We start from the raw sequence: 19,376 nt of genomic DNA, 5'->3' as shown, positions 1-19,376 counted from the left end.
GAGCATAAAACGCATGCACACTGCTTCTCAAATAGTAATCTCAATGCACACATGATGCTTCCAACACAAAAATATTCCATAATACTAAATCTTTTTGATGTGAATCAATATTTTCTTTGCAAAGATTAAAACCTTTATTTAAGTGCAATAGATGATTGACGTGAGTAGGCAGTCTTTTGAGTTTGTTTGGGATGCATCAATGTGTAATAGCATTTAAAAAGAAATCAGAAGTACTTTAAATGTGCTCAGTATTTGTTCCGTGTTTTGAATGATTGGATCATTAAAAACTTTTAGGACTCTGTTTACTCCTGTATTTATTGCTGACCGCTCAGTCACCAGAGATGGATGTTAATTGCAAAGTAAAATTAAATGAATTGTAAAGTAGATTTAAACACTTTTTATTTTTTTTATTTTTTTTCACTCAGTATTCAGAATGCAACCAGTGGATGATGATGGTCCTTTTAATATTTTCAAACTGAATTGTGATTTGTTGTCTTAGTTATTTAGCTATTTATAATATGTATGAGTGTGTATATATATGTGTGTGTGTGTGTGTGTGTGTGTGTGTGTACAGTACAGACCAACCAAAAGTTTGGACACACCTTCTCATTCAAAGAGTTTTCTTTATTTTCATGACTATGAAAATTGTAGATTCACACTGAAGGCATCAAAACTATGAATTAACACATGTGGAATTATATATGGAATTTTATACATAACAAAAAAGTGTGAAACAACTGAAAATATGTCATATTCTAGGTTCTCCAAAGTAGCCACCTTTTGCTTTGATTACTGCTTTGCACACTCTTGGCATTCTCTTGATGAGCTTCAAGAGGTAGTCACCTGAAATGGTCTTCCAACAGTCTTGAAGGAGTTCCCCGAGAGATGCTTAGCACTTGTTGGCCCTTTTGCCTTCTGTCTGCGGTCCAGCTCACCCCTAAACCATCTCGATTGGGTTCAGGTCCGGTGACTGTGGAGGCCAGGTCATCTGGCGCAGCACCGCATCACTCTCCTTCTTGCTCAAATAGCCCTTGATGCCTTCAGTGTGACTCTACAATTTTCATAGTCATGAAAATAAAGAAAACTCTTTCAATGAGAAGGTGTGTCCAAACTTTTGGTGTGTTCTGTATACACACACACACACATTAATTTATACTTTAGTTTATCAAGATGGAAAGTGGAATCAAGGGCACAGACTATACATTATATTTCTTTTTTTTCAAATGATTAACAAGATGGCAAGTGGTATTGAGGACACAAACTAAACATTTATTATTTTTATATTTAATTATTTTAAAAAAGATTAACAAGATGCAAAGTGGTATTAGGGACACACAAACTGTACATACATGCATACATTATACATACTGTACATACATTTTATTTATTTAAAAAGATAGACAAGATGGGAAGTCATATTGAGGACACACACACAAAAACATTACACTTCAAAAGTTTGGGGTCTGCAGGGTTTTTTTTTTATGTATTTGAAAAGTCTCTTTTGCTCACCGAGGCTGCATTTATTTGATCAAAAATACAGTAAAAACTCATTAATGTTATTAATTTTAAAATAAATATTTTGTTTATATTTATTTTAAAAATCTATTTATTCCTGAGATGCAAAGCTCATTACTCCAGTCTTCAATCCTTCAGAAATCATTTTAACATGCTGATTTGCTGGTCAAGAAACTTTTCTTATTATTATTATTAATGCTGAAAACAGATAGAAAGTTCAAAAGAACAGCATTTATTTGAAAGAGAAGTCTTTGTAACCTTATACATGTCTGTTTTTGATCAATTCAATGCATCTTTGCTGAATAAAAGTATTAATATCTTTTTAACTAATATTACCAGTTAAAACTCTGTTGTCTTCATATTTAGCTGTTGATACAGAAGGCTTTTTGTAACTCTGAGTGTCTTGTTTTTCTCAGGCTGAAGAAGGCTTGCATTGGTTACGAGCACATGTTCGAGGAAGTCCCCATCGTCATCAAGAACTCTCATCTCATAAACGTGCTCCTGTTGGATCTGCAAGAGAAGAGTACGGTGGCTGACAAGCACGAGCTGCTCAATCTGTCAAGCAGGTCAGAATCACCCTGCCCTGACCTCTGTGTCCAGCGCTCCCATTTTGGGAAAAAGATTTGTCATTTGCTGATTCATCTGGTCAAGCCGTGTCTTTTAAGCCTCTCTGCCTCGGCTCTGTTTCGCCCAGGAAGTTGACCGAGGAAATGCAATACACGCTGACAAGCCCTGACAGCACAGTTTAATCTTGACACTCCAAATAGGTCTTGCGTGTTGCCTGAACCAAACCGTTATAAAACCAGCCTTCTGGGAGCAAAGAAATGGTGCAAACAGTGATTTTTATTCCATTTGAATTCAGTTGCTTTCAGGCAAATACAAATACAAACATTACAGCTATGTCTTCTGCATCTAGTATATCATCATTTGCCAGTATAACCAAAAGCTGGCTCTTAATTGGTTTTGCATTTAATATTGTGTTAGTATTAACTATATAACCAAACCATAGCTGAATCTGTGCCAAAATACTGTGGGGTTTGACTAGGCGTCAATAATCACTGATAGGGATGCCTTTTAAAAGTTTATAAACCTCTTTATTGTGCACAATGAAATGGTTAGTTGCATTTTATTTGCATTTAACATCATTTTTACCCAGATAACAGACCAGTGGCTCACCAGATAAGAGCCGCTGACCTAAAATGCAGTTTTCGGGGGTCCATCATTATGCTCCTAGCTGGAGCTGGATGTTTTATTCTCCTGCAAATAGTCTTCTCGTCTAAATTAATTTGGCTTATCCAGTTAGATTCAACGGAATTTTATTACAGATTGAGTCGAGTCCGTTTCCAGGAGAGCAGTTCCCAGAAATGAGCCTCATTACATTCAGAATGAATTTTCTTTTCTTTTCTTTTTCTTTCTTTCTTTTTTTATTGAACTAATATGACCAGTAGTTTAAAGACTGTATATTAAACGGAAAGATTAGAGTCTATAACAGAGACATATTCTACAGAATAAATTTTTTCTCTCTCTCTTTCTCTGCAAGTCCATGTTTCTTGCACTAAAAATGATGCAGTTTAGTTTAGCGTGAATATTTTCCACCCTCACTATGGCTCGGGCTGTTTCGCTACTGTACCTTTAAGACTTCTGTATGTAAATTATACCACTTTAATAGTTAATGATACTGGTTTTGATAATCTGAAAAATATGTAATGTTCCTGATTTAAGATTTGTTTGATTTTTATTGTTCTGAACTGTCAGTTTCAGTCTTTTTTTTATTAATTCATTTAAAAAACATGTTAATAGAGGTTATGTAAAAAAAAAAAAAATGTTGATAAGTACTGTTGTTATTTTTTTGCTTGTTATATTAGGGCATATAAATTAAAAATGAAAATGTTAATATTTTTATTTCGCAAGGATGCATTAAAAATGTATCAAAGATGAGATTTATAATGTTACAAAAGAGTTGAAACAGTTATTTAAGCATTTAAACTGTAGTGTTTGTGTCCACATTTACTGAAAAAAAAATGGAGTGGAAAACATGCCTTTATTTTTAAACTAGATTTTAAAAGAAGTTTAGTTTGTGTCTTAGACATATTGAGGCTACAATGGCTGTTTGGTTTTTCTGATTGAAAAGAAATCACCCTTTCAAGCCTTTCCGGAGCATAAAGATAAATACCAAGATACATATAGAATAGCATCAAAAGGGTGAAAAAAAAAAAGATTTTATGTTTTATTTTTAGCTATATCACCCAGCTCTGATCTACATAGCACATTGATCTCTCTTCATTTTAAAATAGAAAATGAATTCTTTAATGAATGTAGGAACTGGAAATGTCATTTCTTCTGACTGTTCATGGTCCCCCAGCAACCACAGCTGTTCAGGACCCTCTTCTGAATCAGACTAATTGATAGACCAAATACTCTGGATGTGAGCAGGTGTTTTGGTCTTTATAGTTAATGCTTTATGAGTCGGCACAATCTTTGCCATTTTGAGTATGTCTTTCATTTGTAATTCAGAACATCCCAGGAGTTAGTGTGTTTAATAGGCCCTGCTGGTGAAATCATTCAGCCTTCCCATCAGCACGCAGATAATGATAATGTATTCAGCATGTAATTTCGGTCTTCCTGTGTACAGAGATGCCCTTTCCTTTCTTGGCAAATACCAAAAGGTCTATAGAGCAGATGTGTCACTCCAAAAACACAGAGACTTGAAAGCATGTAATGATGAATGGTAAACGAATGAAAATTGTCCTCATTTGCTTGACCATCATGTCGTTCCAAAGTACTGCTTTTTCCTGTGAAACGCAGGAAGACTCTGCAGGTCACTTTTTTCAGCCAATTATGATGAAATGTGGGCTAAAGGGTGCAAAAGCACTCCATACACTCGTGCATTAGATTCTGAGTCGACTGAAGACATACGATAGCTTACAATTAAATCGATCTCCTTGGCAGATTTAGTGAAAGAAGTTTTGTGAACCAAACGTTGCTTGATTGTTGGATATTTTCATAGAGTTGGCTGATTCCGCTCGCTCTGAATGATTGAGATGATTTGGTCACAATGAATAACGGCTCTCTACAGGGGCAAGCAGTGATTTAATGGTTTAAATTGTGGTTTTCTGGTCACACAAAGCTTTCGTAGATCTTCAGAAGAGTTGGAATGTAGTACATGAGTCATTTAAAGCATTATTATGATATTTGGCATTTTTGCATTCTTTTAGAAGCTTCTTCAATAACAGTTACTTATTTTGAAAGAGCGGCTAAGATAATCTGTTTCAAAGAAGAAAGTCAAATAAAGGTTTGGAATGAAATGAGGAATGAATAGAGACAGATTTTTTTATTCTTTGTTGACTTTAAAATTTGTTTCTAAAACGAGCATTGCTTAAACTCTAGATCTTAATTTGTTTTATTCTATAAAAAATTAATCCGTGAAATTTATGGTAAAAAAAACAAACATTTTGTGAAAAGATATGGTAGCAACTTATGCTTTACAGAATTAAATTTCACTAACTTAATGTTAATGTTAAATTTGAAATATATCACTATAATTATACTATTTATAATATAGCACTTGCATATTATTGCTCTTTTGATGGATTTGGTTGCTGCTATTATTCTCATTTGTAAAATCGCTTTGGATAAAAGAGTCTGCTAAATGACAATTTAAATGCAATGCACAAATAAAATAAATCTCTTAGGCTTTGTCTGTGCTCTTTCCATTTAAAATTAGAGGCAACCACTGCATTTTAATCATGATTCAAACAAAGATGCTGCATACATGCAACGTGAGCAGTTTTGTATCTAAATTAGATTAATTTAGAAATTTGAAGCAAAAACAGAATGGTTTGACTTTAACAGAATGAAACCATACATAAAAAATATCTTAATGAAACAGAAACAGCAGACAAGCTGAGCGAGACGCAGATTCACTCTCTGCCAGCAGGTGGCGCTTAAAGCGGTTCCTTGGCTTCCGCTGTAAACAAAGCAGCGCTGCACTTATGAACTTTAATATGCATTATACAGAGGCAAGATGAAAAGAAAAAATACCATCTAAACTTTTCTAAAGATAGTAAGTTCCCCTCAGACATACATTCATATAAACTCCTACTCCTAATAAAATCACGATTTGTTTAGCATCTCAACCGATTTGAATCACACATTTGAATCGATTTTTGACTGGCTTGTGGCTAATCGTTACATCCCTATAAGAAAAAAAAATCATCAAATGTGAGTTGTCACAACAATGTCTGGAAACGTCAATTTAAGGTGTTTCACTGTAAATTACAAGATGGCTTGTTCTTTTTAAACTCCCAAGGACTACATTTAACAGTGTTTTACTGTAAAATGACATTGAATATCTTGTTAGATCTATTACTGCTATAGTAATATTTCCCAATATTGTAAGGGAACTTACTGTTGACCAGTTACCATAGTATTTTTACAGTCTGTTACCATTAAAATGACAGTCTGTTACCATAAAAATCATATTTACAGTGTATCAATTGAACTTGTTAAATCCAGTTTGCAACTGCGTGCTACTATCTTTAAAGTGTGTTCAGTAACTGGTGTCATCTTTTACCTAATGCTCCAAAATGTTCTCGGGAGGACTTTGTGATTGCACGTTATCCCCAGATAAAAATGGAAATGACTGTGTCTTCGGAAGCCTAATCTTGATTAAAAAGGTGATTCACCTGGCTTTCAGGGAATTACAGTATGAGGTAGAATGGCTCCGTTCCAAACCCTAGTGAGCCAACTTGCTGCTTACTGCCTACATGAAAATGGCATCTCTACAAGCTCTAACTTTGAATGACATACAAATAGCGATTTTCACATGAAGAGCTTGGCAGACTTGACTCCGGTTTGGTGGTATAACAACTAATGCATTATGGGATTGCTTTGTTGATGAAGCATGCATGCCATTGTTTAGATTTTGTCCGAAAGCAGCATATGTAGCACTTGGAACAGATTCAGCATTGGCACAGCCTTCTAATATGCTGCCTACATAGGGTTTGGAATGGAGACGATCTATCAGGAGAAGGTTATATTTGGTGGCCGCTTGTAAGTCAGCAAATGCTACAATTAGACTTCTCCCTCGTCCATGTAAATTAAGAGCAGATAGCCATCCTTATCAGGAACATCATGCTACTGTCATCTTTGGTTTTTAATTGAGTAGACGATCACTGTGGAGCAATTATGCTTTGATGTGCAGTCATCCGTTTACTACGCAAACTTTGTTTGACTAAACTATCTGTCAATCTGTTGCCATAGTAACCACCTGGAAAAGAGCCTTCAGCTGCTGATGGACCGCATGGACGACATGAGCCAAGATATCGGCAAGTACAATACATACTGCCGCAACCTCAGCAAACAGCAGCAACAGAAGCAGCAGGTACATTTGCTTTTTCACATCTGTTTCTTCCTCGGTGGCCGCTGATCTGATACGCCGTCGCTCTCTCTTGAATTGGCTTTTTAACGCACGCACTGCAGTGCGGTTTCAGCCCGAGCTGTCGTATAGAGTGGCTGAAATGTGTAATTACAGAATAAGAGTGCAGGTCCAGAAGAGGTTGATTGGATGCACGTGTACTCTTGAAGAAAATGCAGAGGCTTTTATATTAATGCATTCAGTGTTCAAAATCTGCTTTTCATAATCAATACTTTTGAAAGTAAAACCAACAAAGAGTGAAAAAAAGCTAGTGCAAGATGAAGTGTTCATCATGCATATGGATTCATTGAAGTTATGCAATTTAAGGACTTTCAGAAATATGGCCTGATGCATAAACTTTATTATTGATAATGAATATACATACAAATTTACAAGCGTTAGTAAATGGTAATAGTTTTTTTTTCCTTCCAAAATGATGTCACTTCCTGGAGGATGATGATGTTACAATGATAATTGATTTTTGTTCTTTTAAATAAAACTGAAGCAAAATATAATTATGAATAAATTACAAATGTTGCCTCAATAGCTAACTGAAACAAAATACGTTTTTATAAATACTAAAATGACTAAAAATAAAACCTAAATCTAAATAGAAATGTTGAAAAAAGTAAATGACAAAGTCATATAGTATAATTACTAAAACTTAAATTAAAATTAAAATGATTGTATTTAGTGTTCAGGAGTGCCATTTAATTTTCAATACTTTCCTGCTTCAGATTCATAATTGTATCCATTTCGCAAGGCTGACAAATCGGCCAAAATGCCCTTGACATTGTCAGGTTTTTGCTTTGCAGGCATTTTGTAAACATGAGTTCTGAGCACCACCTGACAACAGAAAGAGGAGCGTGAAATAGTACGGGACTCTTCTGGGTTCATTTTGTATGGAGTTGTGTTATATCTGACCTTATTTAAGTACAACGGGATCATTTGAAGAGAGGCCACCCTTGAAATCAGATAATGCCGAACCCTATTTTTCAAGTCGCTCCATGACAACATGTCATCAAGCTATGACTATGATAGAATCGGCTGGAATGGTTGCACATTTGTCAAAGTTTGTGTTTGTTTTTGTTCTCTACCCTGGAGAGCTTGCTCTTCCCAGGTGGAAATGCTCTAGCTATAGTAAATCAGAAAAATCAGTGATGGTCTTCAGCAGTGAACAAAGCCTACAGATGTTAATTAAAGACAAAGTAGCTCAATGGAAAATGTTAATTAGTTAAAAAACTAAAATGAAACCTGGAAATGAATAAAAAATAAGTTAATTAAAAATATTAATAAATACTATAATAGCACATGCATTATGATAAAATAACACTGAACTCACTATAAAATTATTGTTTTAAACTATATTCCCAAGAAAATATACAAGTGTCTTTATGGTACTTTTGTTATGCTTTGTCATTTTTGTAGCTGGACCGCATTAGAAATGTTTCCTTTAAATAAAAATTTTATGTGCAGAAAATAAATAAATAAATAATGAAGCTAAAGATGAGGAATAAATCTAAATAGAAATGTTTTCTAAAAAAAAAAAACCCCCAGTAAAAATGACAAAAGCACACAAAAATACTAAACTAAAATAAAACATGAAAATATACAAATAAAAGCTAATTAAAAATATCAATAAATATTAAAATAGTATATTCTTAATAATAAAATAAGACTGCTATTACGTTATCGGTTATCCTTTCTCTAATCGAAATGTGAAGAGAAACAACCATTTTTTCCCATTCTCATTCCCTTTTATTATATGAAAAAGAGCACCTGAGACAATCTACTAAACTTCTTCTTTTGGATTAAATCGTGGTTGGTTTTGAAAAGGCTTTTATTTTTGTGAAATATAGATTTTTTTTTTCTCTACGCCTTTTGCATGATGCACTTGCCTCATTAGCACTTTGAAAAACAGAGCTTTCTTCCAGAACAAAATGCACTCTGCAATCAGGGGGATGTTTCTCCAGTGAGATTTCAGTGTTTATTAGACCGTTAGCACTTCCTGTTTGACAGGATGGTTGATCCTTTCAAAGAAATTTAAAGGGTGCCCTCAAAAGTGCCGTAAATGAGGCCAGACCCCAGTGGCTTGGTCACGATCAGGTCACCACAACGGCTCCTATATCAAGCACGCTGAAATCTGCCATAATTACTGTTGTCATCGATCATATCCTTCCTGTCTCCGCCTCCACACAGCCCCGCGCGCGCCGGTCCCCCGGTGAACCATATAAACCAAATGACCCGCATCCATCACCATTTAATATCAAAGAGAATTGCCGCTGTGTTGGCAGTTTGCATTCCTAAATCATATGCCTAATTTCAACAGAAATGGCCGGTATCCTCAACGGTGACATAAGTCGCACCAACTCAGATAGGATACGAGTTTCACTCGTCATTTTTTCTATGAATATAACATATATTAAAATGTGATTTACAGCACAAAGAAAAACCCTGAATGGTCGAGCTTGACAAAACTAGGGCAGATGGAGGACTTGTGTTGAGATATGTCAGATCAACCTGTACATTGAAGTAATGACAGCAGTGGGTGGTATGTCACCTTAACACTGTGGATATAGTCCGTTTTTTTTTTTTTTCTGTAATGCAGAATTTTGAATTAACCTGTGGATTAAACACAAAGCTGCTTCATATCATTTATGTGTTTATAGATTTGTTTTGCTTTTTATTTTTCAGTTGTTGTTGTTATTCTCTTTGTATTTATATTTTATTATCCTTTTTAATCTCCTCTTTTATTTCTCATTTATAGTTCTTTTTCTCACTTTATTCTTTATATTTCCTTATTCTATTGTTTATTTTTAATTTATTTTTCTCTGCATTTCTTTTTATTTCTTTTTTATTTTAATTTATACATTTCTGTTTTTATTTATTGATTCCTTTCATTTGGTTTAATCATTTTCATTTATTCTACAAAAAAAAATTATATTTGTACCTTTATAATCTGTAGTTAGTTGTCCTTTTAATTTCTCATTTTATTTATTTTGATTTTAATTCTTTACATCTCTCTTTTTTAATTTTTTCTGTTTTTATTTTTCTGTCCACATTTCTCTGATTGTCGTCTTGTTTTTGCTTTCTTTTCCTCCTCTTTCTCTTCTATTTATTTTATATTTTTAATTATTTTTATTTATTCTTTCTTTTCTTAATTTCTCTCCTGTTCTCATATTTCTTTTCTATGCAGTTGATTTTTTATTTATTTCTCGTATTTATTAATATTTTATTTATTTATTTATTGCTCTTGTTTATTTTTTGATTCTTGCTTGTTTATTCCTTATTTTTTAATAACTGTTTATTTTTTTAATTTTTTGGTCTACACATATTTTAAGACTTAAAATGTAGTCACAAGTTGTCATGAGGTCATGGAAATGTCATGTGATCTCTGACCATTGCACAGCATCACAGCATGCAGTCATCCTCAAGTGTCCTGATGCCCAGAAATGCATCTGTATTCTTGGGGGCGATCTGACTTGCTCTTCAGATGACACTGGCTATTTTATGCCAGCACTGTTGTTTGGAATTGCAGTCCTTCTTTATTCCATTCTGGCTCAGTTTTCATCTTTGAAAACCTTTTGTCTTGTTGATGCTGCTTGGGTCACGCCAAGTTCTTCCATGAAAGGTTTCTAGTTTCTCCTCGGCTCATTCTCTCCTCTTTTCCACACTTCTTTTCCTCTAGTATCTCCAAAGGAGGCAGCAGGAAAACGCCCAGCGGCAGAGTCGTGGAGAGCCTCCGTTACCGGAAGAAGACATCAGTAAGATGTTCAAACCTCCGCAGGCACCTGCTCGCATGGACACACTCCTCATCGCAGGTACCTTCAGTTAAATGACTTTTTCTTCCAGCATATTCACATGAATTGATCAATTCAGCAATGAATGGATCCGTTTAAATGGGAATGGGAATAACTGCAGGTCTTAAATCTTCACACCATGTTTTTAATCACGATGGAGTCACAGCTAGATTTGGCCTTTTCTATTGGACAACCATCATCTCTGAAGAGGATGATTAAGTACTAAGCTTGTCAATAGTCCCCCATCAACATGATTAATTTTATTTAATTAAGTTTAATTTTGTCCATTTCTACATGTAGTCAGGGCTCCACAATAATTTATATATTTTTTCTTTCTTCTTTGCTGTCCCAGTTGAGCCAGTACCTATTTGGGCACGCACTTTGGGAAAAGGGGAGAAAGTTCTAATATATGTATTTTTTTATTTCTTTAAACCTGCCCTGTCAAAAAAAAAAAAAAAAAAAAAAAATCCTTATTGACAACTTTTACACACATATATATATATATATTTTACACACACACATATATATATATATATATATATATATATAGGTAAATGTTTTTACAAAAATATGACTATTTATAGTATTTTATTTTTACTTTTTTTATTAAGATCTTGAAATTATACAGCTATGAAACTCCATGACTCCACAATGGCATACAGTGCAAAACATTATTGATTTTTTTTTTTTTTTTTTTTTTTTTGCAATTTTCAGCCCCTTCCAGCTGATGCACTAAGGCCATTACAAGTCAATTATCATGAAACCACATCTGTTAGCCAATTAAATACCATTACCATGACATTTTAGAATTTGCAAAAACAATGTATAAATACAGAAACCTTGGATGTACTCCTTAGTCCACACACCTGATTTATATGGTAAGCTCATTTTGAGCTCTGAGACCTGAACCAGGTGTGTCAGATTTAACCCTCTGGTGCTGCTCATGAGGCAGTCAAAAATTACCTTTATTTTGATTAAATGAAATGTACTATATTAGTTTAATAGTGTTTTTATGTAATATTTTGTATTTTTAGGGGATACTAAAATTGTTTATGCTGCCATTATAATCCATTTATCTTCTTTTAGCCACTTTTTTGAGACTAAACCTAAACTGTTGAATGCTTTGAAACACACACTTAAAGGGTCCCTATTATGTCCTTTTTCAATTTTAAATGAATCCTTTATTTTCCGAAACTGCAAGAAAACGAAAGTCATAAATCTGAACAAAATCTGTTCCAAATTTGAGGTTGACATCTTAAAAATGACTTTTGTTTTAAAAATCATGTCTGTTTTGTGTGTGTGTGTGTGTGTGTGTGTGTTCACATAATAATTCAAGTTTATTATTCAATTCAAGTTTATTTGTATAGCGCTTTTTACAATACAAATCGTTACAAAGCAACTTTACAGAAAATTATGTTTCTACAATATTTAGTAGTAGCTAGTAGTTTGTGCACGTTTGACAGGTTTTTAGAAAAATAAAAATAATAATAATAATAATACAAGACGTAGTCAGCTAGATGATGAACTATCAATATTATTAATTAATAGTAATTTATAGGATGCAGTCACACATGTAGCAATATTTGTTAGTTCTGTTTGTTGATTCAAGGTTAGCATCATCTGGGGTCCTCTGAGGGTCAGCATCATCTCTTCTCAGGTGTTCTGGATCCAGACTGGAGCTTGTGTAAATCCTAGTTACCACGGGATGTAAATCCCGTGGCAAAACATAGAAACAAAATAGAGACATCATTAGCATAGCTGCTGATCCAACAAAGTAAAATTAGTTTAACCCAAGCTAAAGAATAAAAATGCAGATGCAACTACACTCACAATTTAAGAGATACATTATTCGAATGCTTGGCGAAAGAGATGCGTTTTTAATCTAGATTTAAACAGAGAGAGTGTGTCTGAACCCCGAACATTATCAGGAAGGCTATTCCAGAGTTTGGGAGCCAAATGTGAAAAAGCTCTACCTCCTTTAGTGGACTTTGCTATCCTAGGAACTACCAAAAGTCCAGCGTTTTGTGACCTTAGGGTGCGTGATGGGTTGTAGCGTGGTAGAAGGCTAGTTAGGTACGCAGGAGCTAAACCATTTAGGGCCTTATAGGTAAGTAATGATAATTTGTAACTGATACGGAACTTAATAGGTAGCCAGTGCAGAGACTGTAAAATAGGGGTAATATGATCATATTTTCTTGACCTGGTAAGGACTCTAGCTGCTGCATTTTGGACGACCTGTAGCTTGTTTATTGACGAAGCAGGACAACCACCTAGAAGTCCATTACAATAGTCCAGTCTAGAGGTCATGAAAGCATGAACTAGCTTTTCTGCATCAGAAACAGATAACATGTTTCGTAGCTTGGCAATGTTTCTAAGATGGAAGAATGCGGTTTTTGTAACATTGGAAATATGATTTTCAAAAGACAAATTGCTGTCCAATATAACACCCAGATTTCTGACTGTAGAGGAAGTAACAGTACATCCGTCTAGTTGCAGATTGTAATCTACAAGATTCTGTGTGGTGTTTTTTGGTCCAATAATTAATATCTCTGTCTTATCCGAATTTAATTGGAGAAAATTATTTGTCATCCAATCTTTTAAATTTTTAACACACTCTGTTAGCTTAGATAATTGGGAAGTTTCATCTGGTCTCATTGAAATATATAGCTGAGTATCATCAGCATAACAGTGGAAGTTAATTCCGTATTTTCTAATAATATTACCAAGGGGCAACATGTATATTGAAAATAGAAGGGGACCTAGGACGGATCCTTGTGGCACTCCATATTTTACTGATGATAAATGAGATGACACCCCATTTAAGTAAACAAAATGGTAGCGATCGGACAGGTAGGATCTAAACCATCTTAGAGCCTGCCCTTGAATACCTGTATAGTTTTGTAATCGATCTATGAGTATGTCATGATCTATGGTGTCGAACGCAGCACTAAGATCAAGTAAGACTAGAAATGAGATGCAGCCTTGATCTGACGCAAGAAGCAGGTCATTTGTAATTTTAACAAGTGCAGTTTCTGTGCTATGGTGGGGCCTAAAACCTGACTGAAATTCTTCATACAGATCATTTTTATGCAGGAAGGTGCTCAATTGAGCAGACACAACTTTTTCTAAAATTTTAGACATAAATGGAAGATTTGAAATAGGCCTATAATTTGCCAGTACACTAGGATCTAGTTTTGGTTTCTTAATAAGAGGCTTGATAACCGCCAGCTTGAATGGTTTTGGGACGTGACCTAAAGATAACGACGAGTTAATGATATTGAGAAGCGGTTCTTCGGCTACAGGTAACAGCTCTTTTAGTAATTTAGTGGGTACAGGATCTAATAAACATGTTGTTGGTTTAGATACAGTGATAAGTTTATTTAGCTCTTCCTGTCCTATATTTGTAAAGCACTGCAGTTTATCTTTGGGTGCGATGGATGAAACTGAAGTGTTAGACGCTGTAGAATCTACATTTGCTATTGTATTTCTAATGTTATCTATTTTATCAGTGAAGAAATTCATAAAGTCATTACTATTTAACGTTGGTGGAATATTTGAATCAGGTGGCGTCTGGTAATTTGTTAATTTAGCCACTGTGCTAAATAAAAACCTTGGATTGTTTTGGTTATTTTCAATGAGTTTGTGGATATGCTCTGCCCTAGCAGTTTTTAGAGCCTGTCTATACCTGGACATACTGTTTTTCCATGCAGTTTTAAAAACTTCCAAGTTAGTTTTTCTCCATTTGCGTTCAAGACTACGAGTTACTTTCTTGAGAGAGTGAGTATTACTGTTATACCATGGCACAGTACGTTTTTCTCTAACCTTTTTCAATTTGATGGGGGCAACAGCTTCTAATGTATTAGAGAAAATAGTGCCCATGTTGTCAGTAATTTCGTCTAATTCATGTGTATTTTTGGGTACAAATAGCAGTTGAGATAGATCAGGCAGGTTATTTGCGAATCTGTCTTTGGTGGCTGGAACAATAGTTCTGCCCAGACGGTAACGCTGAGACATATAGTTAATATCAGTTATACGCAGCATGCACGATACAAGGAAATGGTCTGTAATATCATCACATTGGGGTACAATATCTATAGCAGTAAGATCGATTCCATGCGATATAATTAGATCTAGTGTATGATTAAAACGATGAGTGGGCCCGGTGACATTTTGCTTGACTCCAAAGGAGTTTATTAGGTCAGTAAACGCAAGTCCTAATGTATCATTTGCATTATCAACGTGAATATTAAAATCTCCCATGATTAGCGCCTTATCAACTGTAACTAGAAGGTCTGAGAGGAAATCTGCAAATTCTTTTAGGAATTCTGTATACGGCCCTGGTGGTCTATACACAGTAGCCAGAGCAAGAGATACATTAGACTTCTTTTGCATGTCTGACAGTGTAACATTTAGCAGAAGTATTTCAAAAGAGTTAAACCTGTATCCTGTTTTCTGGGTAACATTGAGAATATCACTATATATTGTTGCAACACCTCCTCCACGACCAGTCTGACGGGGCTCATGCTTATAACAGTAGTTTGGTGGAGTAGACTCATTTAGACCAAAATAATCATTTGGTTTTAGCCAGGTTTCAGTCAAGCAGAGTACATCAAAACTATTTTCTGTGATCATTTCATTTACAATAACTGCTTTGGGTGTGAGTGATCTAATATTTATGAGCCCAAACTTTAAAAATTGTTTTTGTTCATTTACTTTACATTTTTCTGGTTTAATTACGATGAGATTTTTTCTAGATCCTACATTATATTTTGACCTCACTATTCGGGGAACAGACACAGTCTTAATAGTTTTTACAGCACAAGTACTTTTATCATTTAAGCGGGTGGAACAAAACTCATCATAATAGTTATTAGAGAATTGTCTTACTAGTCACATGGAGCGAAGTGTCCTGGAGATGTTGTCAGAGAGCAGCTCCGCTCCGATTCTGCTGGGGTGTAATCCATCAGCGCGAAACAGCCTAGGACGCTCCCAAAAAAGATTCCAGTTATTAACAAATAGCAGTTTCTGTTCTTTACACCATGACAACAGCCATTCATTTAAAGCAAAAAGTCTACTGAACCTTTCGTGTCCTCGTCGATACGTGGGCAGTGGTCCTGACACGACGATCGTCGCCGCGGGCGTCGTGCTGCGAACCGTCTCGATCAGGCTGCTGAAGTCCCTCTTCAGCGTCTCCGTCTGCCGCAGCGTGGTGTCGTTAACCCCGGCGTGAAGCACGACCGCTCTGGGGCTCTCGTCGACCTTCAGGATCGCGGGTATCTGCGCAGAAACATCGAGAACACGAGCACCAGGCAAACAATGAGTGTGCACTTTACCTTCGGCTAACGTAGCACTTACGTGTCGGACGATGGAGTCTCCGATGATCACAGCGTCGCGTCCTGTCTCGCGGAGGGGAGCGAAGCGGTTCCGGATGGAGATGTCGAAGGCAGGGGGGGGGGAAGTCATCGCCCGGGACCCGGCTCGCGTCCTCCGCTGTGGATGCACCCAGGGTCCGTGGTGTCCCGGCGTCGCAGTGAAGGACATCTGGGAAGATCGCGTCCTGGGTGCACCGGGCCTGTGCAGAGAAACACACGGAGTAGACGTGGTGGGACTGTTAGCAGATCGCTGTATACTTACCCCGGACTTGTGAGCGTCAGCCCGGGATGATTCCAGCGCTGTTCTCCGCTCTCTCAGCTGGGCCTGCCTCACCTCCAGGTCGCGAATCTGCTTTCCCACGGCCTCGAGCTCGAGCTGCACAGAGTGGAGACATTCATCCGCCATTAAAGCAAGTAACAGTGAGTACAGCAGTGGTAATGTGTGTGAATAGAGTATTAGCAATGTTAGCGCAACCACGCCGCTGATGCTAACGGGCTGAAAGCTAATAGCGGACCCGGGAGATCAAAATAAAACTAGTGATAGCGAGGCGCTCTGATTGTTTTTGTTGTAGAATACAATAGAGGATATATTCACACGTTATATAAACGGAAACGATGATGTATAAAATTGATTTTTGGGTTAAAAATAGTCAATGAAAAGAATATAGTGACGGAGCTCAAACGCAGTACAGCCGCCAACAACAAAACCTTTAATAAGTGCCAAAACCTTTACAAAGTTTCATAGCATTCTGAAGTACTGAAGAAAAAAAAAATTAAACTGCATGTTCCAAACTGACCAAAGAGCACCAGAGGGTTAAAATGTGCAGTGCAGGATTGGGAACTGCTGTGAAACGCCAAGTCCTTGACATCAAACTCTGATTTTCTTGTGGTTTGTCTGGCTTCTCCAGACCATTGCTGTGTGGCCAGTGCTGTTGCTCCTGGCTGTAAATAGTCGCTCCAGTTGAATAATCAATATTGCTTGGTCTTGTTGTATATAATTAATTTGTTTCCTTCTGCTTCTTCACAAGGACAAATCAACAACTACTGTCAGAACATTAAGGAGTTCACCTCGCAGAACCTCGGAAAACTCTTCATGGCAGAGGCGCTGCAGGGCCACAACAGCTAAAGAGACAGAACAGTGATGCATCTGCTTTTCTCCATCTCTAACCTCCAACAGAAACCATTATAATGAGCTTAAGAGATGATCTCTTTGTAATTGGTACAATAAAGATATATGCATCTCTCATTGCCGCCTTTTTGATGCTTATTCATTATCCAACTTGCAGCATATGTGCCGAAGAATCCTGCTGTCTGATTACTTGGCAAAGCTGGAGATAAACTGGTAATACATTGAAGTTTTTCGCTTTCAGACTTGCTTTGACACTGGGTTTGTGCACTAAATGACTCTGGTTTGGGGTGTTTTAATGAGGCTGTCGGATCGGCTTTAATCACAAATAATTATGTGTGGTATGAACAGCAGTGCATTTCTTGCTCATGTACTTCCACAGCAGGTTATCGGCGCTGCAGAATGCTGTCTTTGGTATGTAAAGATTTTCATGCGACTTCCAACAAAGCAAGAGTGATTGCGTGTGATCGGAGGTCGCTGTAAAGAAGATACATCTGCTGTCTATTTAAATTGTAGTTATAAAAACACTTTCAGTTAGTTGGCAAGCAGCAGTTTGTTTCAGGTCATTTTAAAGCATCATAGGTGGGCTCCTGACATGAAAGGTAGGTTTGCAACATTATGCTGCTTTATAGATTGCTTCATGCAAAACAGCATGTCTACTTCACAGAAGCCAATGCCAGAACGAATTACGATGAGCTTGTTGAAAAAGCACCAAGATGCAAAAAGTTGATTATATATGTTGATATGTTTCCTATCAATAAGCTAGATGACTCTCTAAGCTTAGCAACATAACAATGTAAATATAATTGGTTGCTGCCACTGTAAAGCATCCTAAAACAGACGCTTGTGAAGTTAATGCTGTTACAGTAGATGTGGTAGAACTATACAATCTCGCTAAAAGAAGCTTTCTCTATTGACGCCCATTCAAAATCATTTTCAGACAAACTAAACGCTTGTGGTTTTTAATGCATGAACATGATTAAGACAGAAATGTATTACTATTTTAAATATCATCAATGCATCTAATATAACTAATTTAAAAAAGTGACGTGACCTGTAGTGACGTGGCATGAAAAGTAAGAATGCTAGAAGGCTAACTAGACCTAATAAGTAGCCTATCCTCCCAGCATCACGTAGTCGTCGACACTAAGGATGTGCTGTTCTTTTTCCTTTGAAAACAAGTTGTATAAGCAAAACTAACTTCGAGACTCTGAATGCACTCGATATTTTGTGAGGAATACGGCAGAACTCCGTGTTCCCGGTTTGTCATTCATCCTTAAGATGTTTACGCAGGTCTGCGTCGCTCCGTTAGCTCGGTGCCCTCGCGAGGATCTCTGTGCAACGCAAGGCTCGCGCTACCTCGACCTATAGAAATATGTCGCGTAGATGAAACACAGCAGCTGCTCGGGCTGCGCTGTTCAGAATCAGCGTGTCAGTAATGATGGACAATGCCTCGGCTTAATAAAATGAAACGAGTTATCTCACTGTTAAGTCATGACTCTCATCCTCTCTGAAATTGCCATGGAAACTGCAGATTCTCTGAGCACAGCGATAGGAGCAGAGAAGAGTTCTCCCCACCCTTCCAAAAGTAATCTTGTAAATCCACAAAACCTAAAGAAAATATTGATTTAGCAAAGGTGTGGGTGGGAGAGATGAATGAAGGATTTACGTGATGAGGAGAAATACGAAAGATTGCCGATTAAGACAAGAAAATACAGTGGGCTGGGAGATACAGGCTTTCCTTTTTAAACGGTTTCATAACGATACCGTATCCATCACAGCGCTTAAATCCGCCACGCGTTCATCCCGCTCGTGACGCATTAGAACGGTCTTCCGTGGTCCGCGGTTTTTATTTTTTCACTCGCATGTTGTGGGATGCTTCATCATGAAGCACAAGCCGCTTAATACAGACTGATCTACCCTTACTGCTAAACTGTCTGGAATAATTATGACGAGACACGTCCTAAGAGAGGTTTTCTGTCAGCTGCGAGTAGCTGATGGAGAGGATAAACCAATGACTGACTTGGCTTTGTAGCTGACCCCACTTTACAGCACCTGCTTTTCTTCTTTTCTTTTCCTTTTTTTCATGCAGCGCAAAATACCTACACGCGTTCAATTCCACTCTAGAATTCGGAATATCCGACTTC

The 19,376-nt window shown here is 36.6% G+C and overlaps 1 protein-coding gene across 1 annotated transcript in view; it reads left to right on the top strand.

Moving 5' to 3' along the window:
- The window catches only part of LOC132158890 (eukaryotic translation initiation factor 3 subunit H-A), a 67,615-nt gene extending 50,266 nt beyond the window's left edge, over positions 1 to 17,349 (top strand). Inside the window, exons 5-8 of the mRNA XM_059568504.1 lie at positions 1,932 to 2,081; positions 6,778 to 6,898; positions 10,620 to 10,752; positions 17,132 to 17,349. Of these exons, the coding sequence (XP_059424487.1) occupies positions 1,932 to 2,081; positions 6,778 to 6,898; positions 10,620 to 10,752; positions 17,132 to 17,229 (502 nt within the window). The 3' untranslated portion in view covers positions 17,230 to 17,349. The remainder of the gene's footprint in view (positions 1 to 1,931; positions 2,082 to 6,777; positions 6,899 to 10,619; positions 10,753 to 17,131) is intronic.
- Positions 17,350 to 19,376: the final 2,027 nt, after the last annotated feature.

Source organism: Carassius carassius, chromosome 15, assembly GCF_963082965.1.
Source record: "Carassius carassius chromosome 15, fCarCar2.1, whole genome shotgun sequence".
Classification (NCBI taxonomy): Eukaryota; Metazoa; Chordata; class Actinopteri; order Cypriniformes; family Cyprinidae; genus Carassius; species Carassius carassius.
Note: the sequence above shows the minus strand (reverse complement) of the source record. Positions and strands in the feature narration are given on the sequence as shown.